General features: G+C 37.5%; 1 protein-coding gene across 1 annotated transcript in view; it reads right to left on the bottom strand.

The window, feature by feature from the left end:
• LOC141909380 (voltage-dependent calcium channel type A subunit alpha-1-like) overlaps positions 1–12599 on the bottom strand; it is a 129623-nt gene that overhangs the window by 84621 nt on the left and 32403 nt on the right. The window contains exon 3 of the mRNA XM_074799827.1: positions 2885–3076. Within this exon, the coding sequence (XP_074655928.1) occupies positions 2885–3076 (192 nt within the window). The remainder of the gene's footprint in view (positions 1–2884; positions 3077–12599) is intronic.

Genomic DNA, 12599 nt, shown 5'->3' with positions numbered 1-12599 from the left:
AAAAGTTCATTCAGTTTTAACTGAAATGCAGACGAAATTGCGGAAATTCGAGTAACTACTAGCGAATCTGGTGGATCCTCGCCTGCTATCGGTGGAATCTTCGATTGTCCACAGAGGGTTGGAGGTTCCTCATTCGATGTTCGCATGTCTAACTCATCTCCAATGGGCAATATGATTTAGTCGTTACTAAAACGTTACAACGTCATGTATTTTTCCCAATGAAATATTTACATATTACATAAGCGCGGTTTACAATTGTAACATGTTTGGCAGAGAAGTTAAATAAATCAGCACATCGTATCAATATATGGCGGCTGATCACGACAACTACGATAATCTGAAATGGGTGTAGGTTCATAATCGAATACTTTATGTGTCGCAGCTGTCGTAAATAGAACATTCGTTTGAAACCGCCAAACGACACAGGTGCATCCCTCCCAATACATATTTATTCATCATTTATGGCATGCACAAATATATATATATATATATATATATATATATATATATATATATATATATATATATATATATATATATATATATATATATATATATATATATATATATATATATATATATATATATATATATATATATATATATATATATATATATATATATATATATATATATATATATATATATATATATATATATATATATATATATATATATATACATATAGATATCCTATCTTTATGTATTCCTTGAGTTTTCAATTCATCAACACAGAGACATTCAGACTTATCCCGGAATGACTACGTGATTATGATTATGGTTTTTCACAGTTGTGGAATTAGTTTTTTTCTTGTTCTTATTCGTAATGATGAATGATACACGGATCAAATACGGAAACAGTGACTAAAATTCAATCAACTGAGATTCACTTTTTATGATCGTCTTTCACGATGGGTGTAGTCCTAAAGAAGGACTATAGTTCTTCAATTAATAACTAATGAGATTTGTTTTCCTGTGATATTTCGCTTAAATTCTGGATTAAATGCCTCATTAAGGTCTCGACTTGGCTCAAAAAAATGCGGAAAATGTGGATGCGGGCTGAACAATCGATTTTATATCAGTTCAATAGTGATTAGAAGAATTGCGCAAAGCGTGGTAAACAAAATTCAAATCCAATAAATTTCATAGTCTGGTGATTTTTTTCATGATTCAACTTGAGGCAAAGAACTCGATGCAATATCGAATATATTCAGTTGACGTCCACGATTTTTGGATATCAAAATAGTGGATATATTTTTGATGATATCAGTAATATATACAATATTCTTTTGATTTTGACGTAACGAAGGACCTCGGCAAGCCGATGGTTGTGCACTTTGTGTGGCCGAAGCCCCTAAGGAGGTATTCACTCCAAGATTCACGCAAAATATCGCATGAATTGAGGTCTCATACTGTAATAAATGGACTCCCTGTTTCGGTATAGTATAGCTACACCACGAGAACAGATATTATTGGTTATCGGAGATTTTGAAGATTGTACCGCGTGAAGGCGTGATGAATATGTCTCATTAGGGGGTAGATACAGGTGTTAATAACCACGATACGTCATCATAAATCGTCGAAAGTCTCTTATTAATATCAGACGAAATTTGACAATATGATAGACAACCGACCGATCCCTTCGGTACCATTTATCATCGCCAACAGAGTCCCTAATGCGACAACGGTTGCCACATTTTTTTCAGATGAGCAAAATGACTTCTCGTACAACGGAACAAATTGCAAGTACGTCTTTCTCCTAGCCGGACAACATGGCAACCGCGGGCAGAATTATGTCTACTATTTCATCCAATCAGTGATTGATCTTCGATAAGGCAGATATCAGCTATACGGGGGATTGATGATCGCGTCTACAAGCAATAGCTACATAATCATGATATCTGCATCAATATTACAGCAATATGGCAAACTAATATATTGTGTAGCATATAAACACATGCGCTTTAAACAGTGGAAAATCTTAATTCAGTTAAATGCATGCGCGTATGTACGTGCTTGGTGCTAGACCGACATCTGGACATTTTGAACGCATAAAACATCCAAAATCGATCAGAAACTAAACGTATTTAGATTTTTGCGATACAGCGTTGTAATGTTCTCAATCCCACCACTCGAGAGAGAATTTAGATCTTTTCAATTTTGTCGCTTTGTATTTTGGTGATGGAAATCTCTTATTTGATCGCTTCTATTCCTGATAGAAGAACGAAATCTCGTCGCAAAAACGTTCAATCCAATAATAATACTTGCAGACACGCCTTGAATACCCTAACCGATATTGACATCTAAGTATAGCGTTCTTCAGTTCTAACGATTCTAACTAGAAAATGGATGGCTTTTCATATGACGAACTATAGTACCGGAACAACTAATTTTCAAAGGCACGTAATTAGTTGAGCCAACTACACTTCATAATAATGTTTATCTAAATTGGATAGATTTTTTTTTGTGTGTCGCGGTAGTTTTTGTTACACGGAGCATACACGATTGCTGGCCTTCCAGCTGCTATATTCATCATCATGGCCGGTTCGTAATGATACAAAATACGACAGAAGAACGACGGAACCCTACATATCAATTTACATCTGAAAAAAATATACATTAACATTCAAACAAGCCCAGTTCAACAGATGTTGATTTGAATATATATACTTATGAATATACAGTAAAAAATCAGTTCATTTTTAGTGACTAAATCAAATTTGTTGACACTGCACGGCCTCGATCCAGAGCTCATTATAATCATTTCCAGTCTCAATGTTTTTCAAAATGTAAATCCAAATATGGATGTAAAAGGTGATTAATGAACTGATTTCGTTAAACATTATAGAAACAAATGTGTTATTTTTAGTACGTAAAAGGATATCCCCATTCGATGATGATCTTGGCATACTTCCTGACGCAATTTTCTTCACTAAAGATGAACAGGGAGCGATTACCGTTGACACCGAGCCCTGGAAGACTTAGGGTAGCGTTCTTTTTCGCCACAGAGCGGAGGGAGTTGTCTTGCATGTTGCTACCGTCCCCGGCATGCCCGTCCGCCGTCAGGTTTGCCATCCTAGCAAAAGAATCCATTTTGATCGGTTAGTTTTAATACGATATTTACACACCAGAAAATCTAACAACAACACGACGAGTTTTCGAGTCGCATCACCACGAAATCTGCGACACTTCTGAATAGATATCTCTACGATACATGTCTCTATGAACCGTCACAAAAATATCGCGGTTTGAATCGAGTTTATAGTAATTATTCCCTCGCAATCATTACAAGTTCTAATTCTAAAACAGCTGAGTACATATAAATCCGAATCATGCCCGTAGTTATAGCTAAATCCAGCCAACTAAACTGCTAAATAGATATATGCGTATGTGTATATGATATAATGGCAATTCCTATATGTCCAGATGACATATCGCGTATAGTAAATGCATAAACGTTTGTTTGCTGCTTTGATGGTGGCGGCCCGTGGATATCTCAGTCATACTAGTCGTTGCCGGTAACAGCTCGTCATCTCTCGCTCTCTCTCTGTGCTCGTTGTAAATGCTGGCCGCGTTGGTTCGGTTACATTATTCATGCGCACTAGTCATACGCGCTTTTATTTCAGCGTTCAGACCCCGCCAATCAGAGCCGGTCGCGGTATTGCTTTACTCGACGACGACAACGACGTTGAAAAATTTAGAGGTTTCGGCGTTTCGATCGATTTAACGCGCGCGATATATATATCAGAGTCCGAATTCTGATCCGCCGTGACGATGAAAATACCGACTAAATTGAGGGTCGAAAGCAGTGAGAACGAACGACAGGCGCGACCAGCCAGCCCGAGCCAGCCTGTAACTGAGAGAATCAATCAACAGCAAGAGGTGTGCTAGTAGCGGCGCATGTGTATGGCAATACGGTATAGCCTACATGTATATATACATATAAATATAGATATCGGAGACAGGTCGGTGCAAACAACGCCTTATTAATTAATGAATTATTAGCTACAGCGACGAGAACGAGCTTTACTGACAAAACAAACTCAATATTGACACACGATGATGGTGTTGCGGCTGCTGCTGCTGCTGCTGATGCTGCTGGTATTGCACTGTGAATTTATGTCGTTGGCGCAAATTGAGCAAAATGATCATCGTCACATCAGAGTCTGGTTATATAAACACTGGACCCGTACGAACATGTAGCTAGCGTTCATCGCAATTATACACGATATTAGATTCGCTTTTATTAACGGAGAATTCTCCCTCAACGTCACACAGAAAGTAGCTCGTACTCTAAGATGTGAGCCCCGGCCGAATGAAATTAGATATATTTCTTAGTTCAAGTTGTCTCATTAGTTATATAAAAGCTGGTATATATTTGATATATACCTATTTGGAGGCATCATTTATGCCGAATGAAAATGTTGAAATATTACATTCTAAACGTAATTACAACAAATCGAATATGCCAAGTATGAAATGATAAAACAACTGATTTCAACTTATAGCTTTTCATCCTCTCCGGTTTTCCTGCTACGCGGAAACGCGTATTTTTTGCATAGCACGAAAAAAAAACCAACTACTACGAGACAACCAAGGGTAATACAAAACCATTGAAAATCTCGTCTGGTAATTTCATGAATTCTAAACCGGAAACCGTTAATTCAAACGACGAAAAGATTATAATCTATCTAATTGTATAGGTGTCTTGTTGTTTTACGCGGTTTGTTGTTTTGGGCTTATATTTCGAAATTCGACTAATGTCTCCGGATTTTGTGATGACTCGAAGCTATTATTATAATAACCTATTGATGTACGATAGACTTATGAAATATTCCAATTGATAGCCGTATAGCCACAACAGTAGCAGCGGCGGCGGCCATGTCACAAACCAAACATCGAGTTACTGGTGAAGTATTGATGAAGCCGATGTGGAAACATAATAATCATAGTGAAACGGACTATCATTAATTCACTCAGCTATGTGAGAGTTAGTGGTCAAAGGTCAAACACCGGTACTGATCATCATACAAATCCTGCCTATATCTATCTCTCAATATTCGCTATCATCCAGTATTCTCTGTATTTGCAAAAAATATCTTTTTCAAGTTTAAGTACAAAGAATAAACAAGCATTCAAAATAGGTTTTTATCTCGAACTGCAAGTTGTAGAAAGCAATAGAAAATATACAACAAATGAAAATAAACTTATGGACATTTTCAAACGCTTTTGGAGATCTTTTGTTCGAAAAGGTCGTTGATATGATATGATTTATTGTCAAGTAACATTTTTACAAAATTAATGAATTAAGAAAATACATTAAAAATGTAATCATATTAAATGAAGGACTGTTTTGAAGCAACAGTTAGCTTATACAAGAAAGCAGCCCTAGAAAAGAGAGAAAAAAATATTCTCGATTCGTTCTTGATTTCGACACACCTTAGACCAACGAACCAAGATCGATACAGTTTTGGTTTATACGATAAAATTCGTTTCGATCTTTTACATGAAATCAACGTGTATTGATTATCAAATCTATAAGTAGGTCAGATAACCTGAAAATCTATTTCCATTAGCGAGACAAGCGCATTTTCATCATTTAATATCGCGTTCTCGTGTTGGTATTTTATTCCCTTGACAGTGGTAATAATGACCTAAAATAAGTTGCGTCCTATCTTTTTCAGAATATGGATGAGAAACTTTGTGTGGTCCGAGAATGATAAGGTATATTTGTAAAGAATTATTGAAAACCAGTCACTACACAACACGATCCGAGTCGATTGTCAATGGATTTTTTGGGTCTCTGGCAATCTCATGTTATATTGTAGTTCATTATGAGATTGCAAAACAAAATATTCCTTATACTGTAATCATAGAATAATAGTGCAAAGAATCACCAAGATTGACTGGCCACCGCACTGACCAGACAAACTTTCAAACTCTGTCAATATTTGACAGTTGGGAGTATTTGTTACTAGCGCTCAGTGGTCTAGTGGTCTAGCTCAGGGTTTCAAAGCCAATTGCCCCAGGTTCGAGGCAAGGGTATGGGTTAGGTTTCGGGAGCTGCGGTCGATTTTTTTTCACAAACAACTTCTGATTTTTAATAAAGAAATTCATTTTGCGTTTTACACGCGGGCCTTCATTTTTACACATAAACCGGTAGCAAATCGTATCGAGGAAAATGGCGTCAAATCGACGAGCCTTCCAGATGCTCATCAAAAAACCGATCAATGTTATTCGTACTTTAGAAATCATTGTAAAATATAAGCGCTACAACGCTGAAAATGGCTCGTAGCTCATTATGTTGACGATTAGTATATAATGCACACTATCGTCATAAACCGATATAAAAACCAACGACAGTAACAGTAACAGTATACACACGCACATACAGTGGTGCTGTTGTTGCAGCACCGCCAGTAGCAGCCGGAGCCTGCTAATTATTGATTTATTCGCTATATATAGCCGTATCGATGAAACCATAAATGTAACGGATGAGACTCGTCGTATACAACATACGAGTGACGTCGCCATTCTATACTAAAATGTAATAAACCAATGCATATTCAAGCATACGTCTATATGTAATGTAATATGTATTCTATAAGTATATGTTAGCGTCATTTCTGATTCAGCGGTAGCTTTTTAGTAATAGAGAGTCTCACTTTTTGCGCGCTGTCTGTGGTTTTATTTTTATCCCAGGACGGATGAAATGAAACAACGATATTCCATTTCCAGCACCCTGTTCGTTAGTTGGCGGTTAGAGTTTGAATTCAAATATTGATCTCCGAGTAACATTTTTACCCAGGATTGTAGGATTCGTGTCCGGATGTTTCATACGGATTTTACCAACTAATTATTCAATTCTTTGGATCATTAGCACACGTAGGAAACCAGAACTACTACAGAACCCAGTTCCACATTTCAGTACCCAGTTCCACAGTTGTGGACCCAGCTCCACTGTTCAGAACCCAGTTCCAGGCACAGTTCTGGACCCAGTTCCACACTACAGGACCCAGTTCCACAGTTCTGAACCCGGTTCCACACTACAGGACACAGTTCCACAGTTCTGAACCCAGTTCCACAGTCCAGGACTCAGTTCGACTCAAAGTTCTCTAAAACAATAGAACTGGGATCTGGTCTTAAAATAAGAATTCAATCTACTCTATTAACGCATGCGCAAAAAGAGAGGTGCGTTTCGGCTACTAGAAGTGACCGTGACCGAACACAGCCCAACTGTACAAAATATTGTACAATATAAGTGTTAATTTCATAATGAAATTTGATCAAGAATCAATGACGTTTTCGATGTAAACCGATCCGAAGGAGTGATACATCATGTGTGAACAATGACGTCAATTCAAAGAGATGTTAACTTACGAGTTTCATTTCATTGAAAAACTCTACGATTTAATTGGAAATAGAACTAATAAATACGAAGTCTTTTTCGTCGGAAAATATTTTTCCGAGTGAAACGATCAATTTGTTTAGACGCTTCAAGAAAATTACTTAAGTGAAAAAAGCTTTTTTTCAATTCGTGCGTAATAATCTAAACTAGAAGAAAAGCTGTTCAGAATATAAAATTTGAAACGCCCGTGTAAATCACGATGCGTTCAAATTCACCTCGTAGTTTCTTTTTTTCTGATATGAAATTGTACTGAAAGCAAATCATGATCTCGCAGATTGTCGAAAATTGATGATTGAAAAATATTGACGAAAACGTTATTACGAACCGTCGGTTTACGGATCCATTATTCATGTTGTCAGATTTTCCCGAGATTTAACGGTTCTTTCGTTCGTCTTCTGCGTTGGTTGTTTCAGTAATATTTACAGTTAGAAGACGCCACGATGTTGCTGCTGTTTCCAGATCGAATCTGCCCTAAACTTCGGGATCATTTATCATTATCGTCGCTGATAGAGTTCCATGAGAGATGTTACCGATAAAACTCGATCCACGCGACGACGATTCAGAAAATTGAAAACGATTCCGCATGAAAATATTATCACTTATTCGATTTCGGTTGGATTTTGTTTATCTGCTCCGGTGCTGTATCAATCCACCCATAATCTAACATTTGTGGATAAATGCAGTGCAGTTGTATACATATAATTTGTACGCACAATCAATAGACCGCTTTCAGTTACATTGCCCGCCAGCTGGCGTCATGCAAGGAATGCAACGTAAAAATGCAACGTTCGACATAAACCAACGACTATTTATTTGTATTACCGTCAACAGAGTTCATTACTATGCATTGTTGATGACGCGAGCTTCGTAAAAACAAATCCGGCTAGCGGTTTCCGTAAAACGCGCAACGAACTGAAACGCTCTATTCAACTCATGCTTTTTCATTTTTTTTACAATGAGTTCGAAAATGTGAAGTTAAATGACTATCCGAATCTGAACGGCGAAACACAAGATAAAACAAAAAGTAGAATCAAAATATAATCTACTTTAAGCACTCGGAATCTTTTTGCAAGAGTAATTTGACTAGTAACCCGAACCGTTATATTTTCGTTTTCCTGTAGCAATCTTCCTTCTAAAATATCCATTCCAAAATGGCCACTACAGCAGCTTATTCACAAGGAGATGCAATGCGCATTCGGATGAAAACTATAGATAAAATGTGCATCGAATGTTTTAGAAAAAGTCTAAGTCTGGTTTTGATCCCCGAAGATTCGAGGATGGAGATTATAAATAGAAAATAGAGACTTACATTAACGATACATTATAAATTTCTCGTTCGATTTCCTCCGCAGCATTTTATTTATGAGTCGACGACCATCATGGATGCGGTCTACGCAGAACTGTTCACAAAAACAGTCGGTTGTCGAATATTAAAACGGCAATTATGCTATGGCAACATTGTCTCTAAGGCGTTGAATCGCATTTGCGAAATGTCTCGTGGGAACGACTTAAATAACGAACTCTATCTATGCTTACACGTAATCGCTGTTTACTGCAACCATATTCATCTAGACTTTCTATACTTCTATATATCATTATCATAAGTTGTATCGAATATCTATCGTGTTAAAGTACGAGACATTTGTTTAAAATCGGTCGGTTTTTAAAACGGCTGTATATAGGCCTGTAGGTCGTCACTACATTTTCTATCCGAACCATACCCTACCCCAGCACTTGTTACGTAGTACATTAGAATATGCCACCTCGGTTTGGTGCACGTCTTAATATATCAATTAGCATGATTAGCATATTGTATGCTTGACGTAGAACTGTTGATTCGAATTTCGGGATTTTGGGTCGGTGCGATTAGTTGTTGTTATTTACTATGTAGTGTTCAGCGACAGCGCGTTGGGATCCCACACACACACACTCCAGACATCATCATCATCACCCGTCCTCTTGTTGCCATGGCGACTGTCCCCGTTACATCTCTATTGTTTGTGCACTTGGTGGAGGAAGAAGACGAATGGCAACAGGGAACTGATGGCGCGGCTGCTGCTGCTGTTGTACCTAGTTACATACGCGTAAAGCCTACTACTATTCATTATGACTCGACTTAATTATGATATTACGAAGAAATTAAAACGACAAACAACAAAAATTTCCAAGTCGTATTTCACTGATCATGCAAGATTTTTCTACAGATTAAGCGACAATTCACTAGAACAGATGTTGCAGTGACCATTCTAATCGCGGGATCTTTACTGTTTTGTGCTGCCTTGATATCCATCGAATATCAAATTCAATACACTCATTTCTACACGTAGCAACATTGTTTTCACTTTCATTCATCATTCAAGATCGTTGTAGTAAATCATTACGATCGATTTGAAGCACAATTTAGTTTTACTATAACTTTACAAGTAGAAGGGGTTGAGAATTAGAAACGTCTCGCACATGGGCGGATCCCGAAGCGCAAGGAGCAACTAATAAAATGGCAGTCTGTAGCACAAGATTTAGCTTATATTCTCTTAAATGTCCTGCCTTTCAAAGTTTTCCAGACCCTTGTCTTGTCTGCATGGAACTTTCCCTTTTACAGAATCATTCCGTGCAAAACCCTCGGCTATTTTTCTAAAACGGATGACGATAGTGATTAGATTACTGTGGATGAGCAATTTTCAAAGCTCAGATTATGATGATACGTGACGTTTATAGGCGACACAGACGACGATCCATCTTGATTTTAGTGGAGACTCAGTAAGTACCACGATTACCCGTATATCGGTGGTTATTCAACACGACGTTGGTTTGATATTGACTTTAAAGTCTTAATCGATTCTAAATCATCCAGGCATATTTGTACAGTCAGTGGTACGGTGATGTTCGTGACGAGGACGACAGCATCGTGTTCAACCATCGATTACATCATAAATACATCAAACCCACCCAAATTGTCGTCTAACGTTTTATGCGATGATGCATATTTTGTTTATGATACCAGATACTACAGAATACAATGTGTTGACGATACGTAAATGTATATTTTCAATCATAGAATGGTTATTAACAATGAGATTCTTCATCGAGGTCACATGTTCTTCACGTGCATCATATTGGCCTCAACTGTGACTTTCTACTTCAGGTAGCCGCTTGCTCTTAACGTCCGATGTGACGCACTGTTGCGCCGTGTTAGCAACCTCTATGGTGATTTAATTTTTATCATTCTGAATTATGATAATTTTACAATAGTAATACAAATATAAAAATTCAAGATGGAGGGACGTGGTAAGAAACCTATTGAGGTTTATACGATGTTCATGCCACCCTCGTGGCAGAAATCGCTGGATGGCAGAAACTGGTAAAAATATTGAGTCTTCAAGTGTTTATGCGCATAAACATTGGTCCTATGTAAAAAGTAATAACGTTTGGGTACTTAGGGATCTAATCCTGAATGGCGTGAGAACAGTTTTTGACATTTTCAATATTTGCTCTTCGTGACGGATGAAGCAGTGTGAAGTGAAGTACAGCGAGCAAAATTCTGTCCTTGACGAACGAACCAGACACGTAATAACTTTCAAAGGCTTTTTCCTACTAAAAACAGGAAGTTGAATAATATGACCGAAAATTGTAGCTTTCCATTAGACCTTCTATCATTGGTAACTGTAATACTGAGCAGAGAATCAAAGTCTAACTGCTTTTGCAACTACCTTCGACTTAAGTAACAGATCTTAAAGAGAATCCAATTATAGTTCGTTTGATGAATGCTCTGAACTTCGAATATTGAAGTACGGTTGACTTGATCACGTTAAAGAAGAATCCTTGTAGAGAGAGAGAGAGGATTGGCTGAATTAACGACGACTGATGAAGTGAGAGATCGTTTTAAGGTTCAAACAGTGAACGTGGGCGTCACTAACTATCACACAGGGATACATTGTAAGACCCTCTATGAACGGAATGTTTATATGTATGAATAATGTGTAGTTAAAATCAGCATTCGTTTCAGTCAGAATTCATTCCCTTTAGGGAAACAAGATAGGCAAATTATTCATGTTTTCGTGTTCGGTTTATCCGCTTCCACTTTTGACTGTATGTAGATGTAGGCTGTCGTGTCGTCGTCGTTAACGCTGTTGAATGCATGGCGTCGTCGGTTTTCCAAGAATCTATGATGAAGCTAGTCGGATAGTGACACACACACACACACACACGGTACTGAGCCTGCGCAATTAGTCAACCTACGCTTTCGATCTATCCAGTTTATACGTATCATACTCCAGGCGGGGATTCATTTTCTTAGATTTGTTATTGAAACATTATTCTAGCCACTGAACTAACAAAAATAACCACTGGGGTAGATAGGCCAGTCCATCCCAGTCTAAGATTAGGGATAGATCGGACATCAAAGGGGTTATGAAGAGTAAATGTTCTTTAAACATAACAATATTTTGTATTCTAGTACGATATATGTAAATGAAAATGTCGGTCTAGGTTTTTTTCAAAATTTTCATCCACCCTTACTGGAGAAATCCCCCAAGCAAGACGAAAGAAGCCAATGTAAAGCAGGTTTCGATTGAAAGATTCCCGATGACAAACTCTCTACCGGCCGCTTCTATCAGGTTTACTGAATCTAATTCGAGAAGGGGGGGGTATTCTGGTTGAAACGAATGCACCAGAAAAGAATTACGGAATCGGTTAAGACGACCAATCTAAACCTGCCTAATTTCGATTAGGTATGCAGTGCAACTTTATCTCAACAGTGCGCCATCTAAAAATAGATATACTCATCAAAACGAAGTAACCGATTCATGTGATTATTGTCATGTGATTCGTATTTCTCAGTTTCATCATCATATCAGAGTCTCGTCTCCTGTAGAAGAGCTTTATTTTTCATTTATCTGCGTTCATCAATGTTTTCGGGAAAGTATTTTGGTGCCTGCGAACAGTTATAAACAAAAACAAACACAACGATGTTCATCCTTATAATATCCATGCTTCAAAATGGGCTCTTTTTATTAGAGCCAAAATACCTGTTCTAAATAACCCTCAATTTTTGCAAGTAGCTATATTGATTACAGTTGACTTTGCGATCATTCGCGCCTATTTTTAGGTAGGATGAAATTGTCAAAACTTTGTACAGCAACACCTTAACAGTCTCTTATATTATATAATTTGTCTTGAAAAGGAAGTAATGCAG

The sequence above is a fragment of the Tubulanus polymorphus genome, chromosome 7 (assembly GCF_964204645.1).
Source record: "Tubulanus polymorphus chromosome 7, tnTubPoly1.2, whole genome shotgun sequence".
NCBI classification, from domain to species: domain Eukaryota; kingdom Metazoa; phylum Nemertea; class Palaeonemertea; order Tubulaniformes; family Tubulanidae; genus Tubulanus; species Tubulanus polymorphus.
The sequence above is the reverse complement of the archived record's forward strand: the minus strand, read 5'-3'. Positions and strand labels throughout refer to the sequence as shown.